The sequence below is a fragment of the Osmia bicornis genome, chromosome 10 (assembly GCF_907164935.1).
Source record: "Osmia bicornis bicornis chromosome 10, iOsmBic2.1, whole genome shotgun sequence".
In the NCBI taxonomy this organism is placed as follows: domain Eukaryota; kingdom Metazoa; phylum Arthropoda; class Insecta; order Hymenoptera; family Megachilidae; genus Osmia; species Osmia bicornis.
In genome coordinates this window covers 3,244,927-3,254,350 of record NC_060225.1, presented here as the reverse complement: position 1 = coordinate 3,254,350, position 9,424 = coordinate 3,244,927, and the positions used below count along the sequence as shown (strand labels likewise).

The 9,424-nt window shown below is 42.4% G+C and overlaps 1 protein-coding gene across 12 annotated transcripts in view; it reads left to right on the top strand.

The window, feature by feature from the left end:
* The first annotated feature begins 31 nt into the window (after positions 1-31).
* Positions 32-9,424, top strand: part of LOC114874382 (potassium voltage-gated channel subfamily H member 6) — an 89,586-nt gene continuing 80,193 nt past the window's right edge. For 11 of the 12 annotated variants that reach the window (XM_029183587.2, XM_029183589.2, XM_029183586.2 and 8 more), the window contains exon 1: positions 2,684-4,202. In XM_029183587.2, coding sequence (XP_029039420.1) covers positions 4,127-4,202 — 76 coding nt within the window. In that variant the 5' untranslated portion in view covers positions 2,684-4,126. Of the gene's footprint in view, positions 282-2,683; positions 4,203-9,424 lie in introns of those variants that run through there. The other variant, XM_029183596.2, reaches the window with a different exon arrangement.

Genomic DNA, 9,424 nt, shown 5'->3' with positions numbered 1-9,424 from the left:
ATCACCAACAGCGCCCTCTTCGGCTATTCTCGTCGTCCGCCATGTTCGAACACTGCTCAGACGTCGTTCGTGTTTGGCGCCATTACCATACGATCCCGCGAATTGTGCGAAAATACGAATTCGAGATGATTCTCAATCAATTTTTTTGATAAAATAGTGAGTGTGAGTGAATATTGTGTTACGTAGCACTGTCCACTAACAGTTAAGGAGGAATTTTTGGCGAAACATGCAGTACTTCTCTGAAGTGGAGCTGTGGAACGTCTGAAGCGTCCGGTTATATGGTGAGTTGTAACCTTCCACATGTTTTTGTTGCTGTCTCGAATACGTTTGGAGGTTGACATGGATTCTTGATTGTATTCTGCGTGTACAATGATACTTTATTGACAAATGATTGTTTTGTATACACGTACTTCGTCTAGGCACGTGTCATGATTTAACATAGTACATATGTCGTTTGCAATCGTGTATTGTATTAGTGTTAGTCATATATATTTGTGGCAGTCAAATTGTCTTCGACTGAATCAAATTCTTTTTCCTCGTTTAAAAATATCATTCTGAAATACATTGTTGGTAACATAGTTTAACGTTTATATCAACAGCAGTTCTCTCAAGAATCCATGTTCCAATAATTTCTGCCACCGACGAGAGACAGTCTCTCGTCTGTGTTTCTGCGTAGTCTGGCGTTGTACCTGAAGATGTCTGATTGTAGGAAACAGTATTACCAACACATGATACTAACGTTGCGTCCCAATTTGTTCAAACGTATAAGAGACAAAGGTTACCGCAATTTATTTTCCATTACGTTGAAAATAGAAAAGAAAAGTACCTAGTTGATTAATTAGAGGTTTGTTACACGAATACCGGGAAATAATGAACGCTTGAAATAAAAGGGTTATTTCTAGACAATACGTTGTAGTATTTGCAAACTGCTAATGAAGTCGATAATTTGCAAAATTGTAGCTGACACGTAAAACTGGGAACCGTTTGTCTCGACGACTAATTTGCTCCGTGCACGTTCTTTGTTAGAACGCGATGGTCCGCAACGATTTATAATTAACCTCGTGTTCGAGCACGAGTACAACGACAGAAGCATAAAGACAATATGTTAGGGGAACGTGTTAATTAACACATTCACCATGGGGTCACCAGTGACCGACATCTCAAATGTTAGGCAATTGGATAATTAACAAAAGAAAAGTTCGATAACTTTGATTAAAAATTAATAATAATAAAAGATAGCATTTTGAGCAGGTTCTATAGGTTTCCAACATTAAAAAAAAAATTTTTTTTTAATTTTTCCAATTCACGCGATACTAGATTAATTAATAAGTTAAATGAAATTTACGTATCCTTGCTAACAATAAAATCCTCCGCCTATACCATCTTGACCGTCTTGGTCGTTCGAAGAGGCGAAAATGCTGAAGCTAACTGGCGCAATAATCAGAAGCAATAATTTCTGGCCATTCTTTACGAAGAATCCACATTATCCAGGACTTCCTAGCTGTACATCCGACCGGATTCCATCGGAACGAGGACGACACGGTAGAGAAAGAGAGGCAGGACCTTATCAATATTATCACTGGCTGGCGAGAGGGGTATGATAGGGCGGCGTAATCGGGTGGTGAACGATGCTGGTGGGGGTTAGGTCGAAACGACGCAGGCGCCGCGGACGACCCCTCTAACGTACCACCAGCGTCGTCTTCGTCGTCGTCGCCGTGGTGGTCGTCGTCGTCGTCGTCGTCGTCGTGGTGGTCGTCGTGGTCGTGGTCGTCGTCGTCGTCGCCGAGAGAGAGACGTCGGCCCGTTTCGCTTTGCATCGTATTTTCAGTTCCAACTGAACGACGGCGACTAACGAAACCACGGGAAATCGCAGTCGAAAAAGAAAGAAAAGAAAAAAAAAAAAGAAAAATCATTGTTCGCCTTGGTCGGCGTTTTGCTCGGCACGCGGCTTCGAGGTGCCTCTTCGCCGGTAGACGCACCCGATTAAAAGGTGGGAGCACGCGGGAAAGCAACAGTGTTGATCGAGCAACGGTGGGCCGTGATACGGTCCCGGTGTTGAATGGAATTCCTTCGCGACAGAACGTTGTTTCAGTCAGGATAACAGCGAAGGACGTTTAAAGTACAGTGAGACGCGAGGTAGATAGGTTTGTTCGGCTGGCGAGGTGTGGTGACTCGAAGAGGACATGTAATTCTTTGCTAGGATAACATCGTTGGGAAAATGTAGATCGCTGGCAGAGTTATAATAGAAGATATGCTAGCTTTCTGGCAACGGATCTGGTTGGGAACAGTTGTTCGTGAAACAGTGCTTTAGGTGGACAGTGTCAGTGTCCGTCGCCAACAGGTTACAATTTCTCCGATGAATAGTTCAAGAGATATCGAGAAAATTCGCAGGTCCCTGGTTATTTCCCGGAGAATGAAGAAGAAGTACAAATACGTTATTCGACCAATGCTGAATATCGAGCTGAAATGCACAACCGTCTGACCCCCGCGGAACCAGGACATTCGATTCCGGGGTAGTGTGCGTTCCGATCTCTTATCGTGAACATCGAATAAAATAAATCCATAGAAACCATCAAGCTTTGTTATAATCGTGCTAACGCAAACTACGAATTCCACCACGTGCCTTTCTCGTCGTGATCGACGGTGTGTCTCCTTATTTCCCTTCCACGTTTCCTCATTCGTTTTCCTCGCCACCGCCATGACATCGTGTATCCCTTTCCTCCGTAGTCGCGATCTCGCAGCCGCGAAACAGGTGTCAGGATGCGAGCCATCGGGCGCAGATTCGTCGACGGTGTTGGATCATTGAAAGCGTGGAAAACGACAAGACGCACATCACGGTCAGAACATTTCCAAGTTAGCTAAGCGATCGTGGAAATGTCCGCACAATGCGCTTCAACGAAACGTGCACCGTTCATTCCTCCGGATGTAGAGAAGCCTGACTTCGAACCGACGAGGTCGAATCATCGCCGGATTATTCGCGGATCGTCGTCGCGATTCTGGAAGGAATCGTTCGGACAGATTTCCGATTATCACGAAAGTATACCACTTTCGTTGTCTTAGGATCAATCGGTCGAGGACGAATCGAAGTAAGAAGGTCGCCGTTACGTTCACCATTCGAACTGAACTACCATCGTCGAACCGAATACTAGTCCTGTTGCACAAACGAAGATTCAACCAACGATCGGTTGAATCGTTAACGGCAACGGCGACGTTTTCCAGATTCCTGGCATCCTGTTCTGGAATTCGTGGGAACGCCGCGAGGCGCAGGGTTGTATCCCACTATAAATAGATGTTTTCTCGAGTTGGATCGTACGTCTTGAGCTGGCCAAGCATCGGAACAGAGAGATACACAGACATACACACCTACGTATATAAAGACGAGGATCTAACCTCGTGACACGCATGTCGGAGACGTCGCGAAAATCGAGCTTCTCCTTGTCCTTGGATCAACCAAAGGATCAACCCATATGTCGTTGAAACAGCTTGCTCGGATTTTGTAGATATATCTAGGTAGAAGCTTGTAACCGGGGTCCAAAGGAAGTCGAGCAAAGACATCCAGCCTTTCTTGCGAGCTGAAACGCGCCATCGACTCTGTCCACATTTGAATTTTGTACAAAGAAAAAAAGAAAAAGAAAAAAAAACCACATACACACACACACACACACACAACGATCCTATCCGCGAAGAGGAGACGATTTAAAAAAAAGGAGTTCCTTCGAAATAGAAAGAAACGACAAAAGCGGCGTGTTAAGTGGAACTTTTGTTGGAGTGGCCACGTCCTTAAATTGTTTACTAAGCATCATCTTTTGTATGTACGACTAGCAACGAATCTTCTTCATATTTCTTCGCCCCTGTACGTTGTCGCGACGTGACAGCGAACGGGATTCAGGAACGAATATCGCGACGAACGTCGTCGATCATTTTTTTAGCTGGTGCTTCTCTTTGTCCTCGACGAATCATTATGCTCAACTCGTGCTGTGCTTTTTTCTACCGTGCTTGTACGCATGCTGCGAGTGTTTTTTCAGTGGTCTAGTGTTACGCGTTAATTGTTAAACAAGGCTTGACAAGCCTTCGATCGAACGCCAACCACGTCTCGTCGGCCCAGGTACCTGGGAATATTCCTGAGATGCCTGTTAGACGAGGACACGTGGCGCCTAGGACAACGATTATCGAAACCATCATCAGGAAGTTTGACACTCACGGTGAGTTTCGACGCGAAACTACCCTCCATTGAAATCTAGCAATTTTCATCTAGAAACAGAAGAAAGAACGCAATGTTTCTTTCAATCTAATATAATTAACCCCGTGGTTTTTTACTTTTCAATTATCCCACCGCGTCATTAGAGAATAAGATAGCGAGACGAAGAAAGCATTAGTTTTCATTATTATCAGGAGGAGGTGGAGGTTATTTGTCATTGACAGTAAAAATGTAATTGCACAGCCGCCGGTTCGGTTATCGTCAGAAACGTGATTAAACGAAATTACGATGCTATGCTTCCTGTACTTCGTTTCGCTTAAATTAATCCTCCATTAGTTTATCGCCGAGCGGTTGGCGCGCTGATTAAACAACGATAAACGATCGCGTAGCGAGATGTTTAACAGATTGATTGCTACGTTCAGACTACTTAAACGTTTTTACGATCTAATAATTAGCAAAAGAGGGAAGAAAAGGCAAACTTTGAGTAGGATTATAATTCTATAATAAACGAATGGAATAAGACGAAATTGATTTCGACGTACTTTAAAAGTATATCCACGAAAACCGGGGAAAGTTTAATGAAATTCTTTCAAGTGGCACGACTTCCTTCCTCGATGGAAGATTAAAATAAAGTTAACAGCCCGCAGGTTTTGTTGTATTTGTTCGACTCGATAGAATAAATCGAAGTTTCGGGGAGAAAAATATCAGCCGGCATATGGAACGAGAAGCAGGCATCGAGCCAGAAACTCCGTTTTCAATATTATTTAAAACATCTCGACGAAGGCGAGGCTTTGTGATAGGGGAGGAATCGGTTAAATGGAGGAAAGGGGTAGTTCTATTTCACAATGGGACAATGCATGTCACTGGCAATATCGCTCGAGTCATGCCTGAAGTCCTTGCAAGGGAAGAGTACCCGGAGAGAAAACCGACAGGGCTCGGGGGCTTGGATTGATCGTGGTGAAACCGAAAAATACCCCCTCTGTTCGATCTCTTTATTTCCCATTGTTTCTCATCTGCTCACGGTTTCGTTAAGAACTTTCTTCAAAATTAATTAGATGCTTACGTTGCTAGGGAAACAGAAATACTGTTCCAGGGTTAATGAACGATCATTCCATGCTGTTAGATAATCTTTTTCCCACTACTCTCTCTCAAGTTTCGCCAGAAGATAATGGATAAAAAGCGATGGAAATAAGTGGACGAGGGTCGCGTATCGTTGCTCGTTGACAAAAGCAGCGGCTGTCGTACAGAAGGGCGCGCGGTAATAGGCATTAACGCGATAAATTCTTGGGAAACCTTTGCAACGCCAATTTATATAATAAAAAATATGTATGCCAGCCCCTTCAGGGTGGGCTTTTGTCCCGGTGGCATTGCTGCCCGTCAAGCCTTGGCTTCTAATCTGACGTTCTCTCTATAGCACGTGTATGTACATCCAGCGTTCGCTCGTTTCTTCTTCTTCTCCTTCGTCTTCTTCTTCTTCTTCTTCCACTTTATTTTATCCCTTTCACCTTTCCGTACACCCTTCATCATCGCCGTAGTCATCCTTTCGATACTCTTCAGCTGTCTTCTTGTATCCGTAATCGAACGGGACGTCGGAGGGCAATCTGTTTCACACGCGGAAACACATCGTCGAATCGCGACCGCACAGGCCTTGAAAAACTAACATAATTCCTCGCGACCAGCGTGTAATCGATGATGAAGCATCTACGACGCCCCAGAATTTCCTTCGCGAATAATAAACCAGCCATTCAGACGTTTCTTGGACAAGGGTTCAGATTTCTTAACCCTACAAGCGATCGATCTATGTTTTACGTTTAGGAAAATCGGTTTGCTCGAAAATTTATATGATCATACGAAAATCTCAGAAATAATTATTTTGCAAAATCATAAGGGAAGAATTCCATTATTCCCTTATTTAATTTTATTTAGGATAAATAATTTTTGAAACAAATTTATCGACTAAGAGGGCCCCCGGCGACCCAGAAATCTCTGGTCACTGGTACCAGAAATTTTAAAAAGAAATTGAATAATATTCCTTCCTTTGAATTCGTCGATTCTTGCACGTTGAAAGGCACGTTTAATCCCGCGAATTAATTATTAAGAATAATTGTGCTATTAATCATGTCCATGGGTGATATTCGTGTCAAGGACAGGTGGTTCGTTAAACACACCCTGAATTGTGATCACGCGTTCGCTACACAGTCGAAAATAATGTGACATCTGGAACCTGGCACGGACTTTTCGTTTCCGTGTATGGAACTATTAAAAGTCGACAATTAGACCTGCGCTACTTTAAATTGTATTTCACGGTGGCAGCCCCATTATCGTTGTTGTTGCTTTGGAAATTTCATTCTTATCCATCTACCCCCTCGTTTTACAACAATCTAACGTTCGATGAAATTATCAAGCGAACGAACAATTTTCTTCGATCTTTACCGCCGATAAATTTATTTTCTACCGTATGAAAAGCATAACTTGACGTGGTAATTTACCTTGTATAACCAACAGTTGGGAAACACTTGAATCAGATAAAACATGTTACAGTTCGTGTTGATATTTCTAATTATTCAAACTTTCTCGAGATATCAATCGCGAATGGGGGGATTTGTTTTTTATAAATACTTGGCTACGTTTCCGAAAGTTAAATCCTCGAAAATTCAATAGTTTGAAGGATTAGAATTAGGCCTTCGATCAAGAGGCGAAACTAAATTAAAACGAATTAACTTTGTTAATATATTTTCTACTATCTCTCTAATAACTGGCGCCGGGGTAGAAGGAAAAGTTTTGATAATTTATTAAGCTTGTTTACGCTTAGTAAATAGCTAACAGAATTCGATAATTTATTAGGCTTGCAGCGGCGAATTAAGGGGTGATCTAAGAGGGTCTCACTTCGATTAAATATCAATTAATTTTATTGAGAATCAAGGGTGGCCCTTGAAGGTTTCGTAGCCCTGAGACCTTAGAAATCTTAATTCGGTCCTGAGGCTCGCTTCTGTTTTATTATAAATCTCTCTCTTATTTTTACCAATTATTCTCAACTGTACAGGAGTTAAAATACTCTAATGTACGAAAATCACGGTCTGAAATCCATAGCGAACTTTTATTGCATTTATCAACCCGTCGATAATATTTGTCACCATTTTTCACAGCTCATCGCGAGTCAAAACATTCGTTTATCCAATATCGAACAGATGATCGCGAACAAAATTCATAAATTCCATCGAGATCGTCGGTGATTCATTGAAACGACGAGGCACCAGGGACGGCTAGATCGAGATCTCTCGTGGAAGCTTTTCTGACCCACTTTTCCCTTCGTTTCTTCACGAAAATCGTGCGGTCCCGGGATGGAGAAAGAGGAAAAAAGAAAGAGAAGCCTCGTTTACGTCACGTGGCTTTGACCGTCTTCCAACAGTTTCCCTCCGTTTATCACGATCAGATTCAGAGATTAGAATCGGCTCTGATAATTCTAGGATTAACGGGCATTACATGCGACGGTAGACTGCCGTGTCCGCGTTCCCGTTTCTTCGTTTCTTCTTTTCTTCTTCTTCGTTACCGTTTACGAGCGGCATACGCGTACACAATAACGAGGATACGCGCGGTGCCGCGCGATAAATTCGTCCAGAAGCTTTGGGCTTTTGCCAGGATGGATATTTAAAATTCTCCGCGGTCCTCCGCGAATTTTTTTTTCTTTCTCCCCTGGATGAACGGAGAAGATATCAACGCCTTGTAGCTTCTATAGACCTTAATGGAAGGGTTCATCAAGACCCAATCGATTGCTATAATTGCTCCCGGTATATTATTCGCCGAGCGGTCTATCGCGGAGGCGATTAGGAATAATTCGATGGCATTGATTTTTCCCTAATGCCGGATACGAATCGTGTTATCCGATATTTAACCCTAAGTCTAAGCAAAGAATTTCTAAACAAAAGATTTTCATACCTTCGTAAAAAAAAAAATCGAGTGTTTAAATTTAGGCGATGGTCGATGAATTGAGTTCCAAGAAAATTGACCGGAAACTTGAAATTGTTCGGTTGCATAATATTTCGAGGGAACGTTTTGGAAATGACTCGATCGAACGGTTGATGGAATGTAGGAAATGCGAAGAAGAGGCGGCTAAAAATAATACGAGGAAACACGACAAACCGAAACTGTTGCAACAAAAAGATCGCTGCTTTCATTTTCATGTAACGTATACTCGCGTATTATCGTTCTGTTGAATGGTTCTCGTGAACTTTTAACGAAATGTACACCTTTTCTCACTGTACCTACGCAAACAGAGCCATCCTCTAACATAACTTGAAGCTAATTAAACTCATAGAGTAGAATATATATTTTTACAAGATGCATCGCCTAAGATTCTTCTATCTAATTTTAATGTTATGACGAATCCCGTAAACAAACGTCGAAACAGAAGAGGCACTCTAAAAATATTGATAAATATATTAAAATGGTTCTAATTAAAGACTGTGTTTCCGAATGGCCCCCCCAAAATTGAAAATTCAGGTTCGGTATATAAGCTAAAGATTACAAGGAACCGATTAAAGTTGGTTTCAGAGCTGGATGTCATACCGTTTACGAGATATCGTGGTAAGGTTGGGTTATGTTGGGTTAAGTTCCGTGTGCGTACAGTATCGAATAGCGCATGCGCAGTATTGAATAGCGCATGCGCAGTATCGAATGGCGCATGCGCAGTATCGAATAGCGCATACGTAGTCCCAAAGTTGTACTAAAATTTCTTACCACGATATCTCAAAAACAATAAGACATCCAGATCTAAAATCAACTTTAATCAGTTTCTTCAAGTCAATTCTCAATTTTGGGGGGCCATTCGGAAACTTATCCCTAATTAAAACGCATAACGAACGATGAATTCGTTCCGACATCGTCGGAGAGTAGACGCACGTGTGACAGCGTCCCTGAAGAAGTTTGATGGCAATTTCAGTGAAACGTCGAACACATTTGAAGACAGCAAAGTTTGACCGACGACAGAATGACGGTTTAGATATCTCTATATTTCGTCGTCGAACCGTCATCTGGCAGCCTTGATTTCAAGATTGTCCGTAAGCCGCGAACGTGCGAGCAAAACGCGTGCTCGCGTATTTATTTCGTTTGGAAATACACGCTTGACTATTTTTAACCGGCTTCGAAATATACAAGGGTGGTTCCGTACACTTCCCCTCCCCTCTCTGCAGGAAAATCGTTTCACATTCTCCTTCTGTCTTTTCAGAC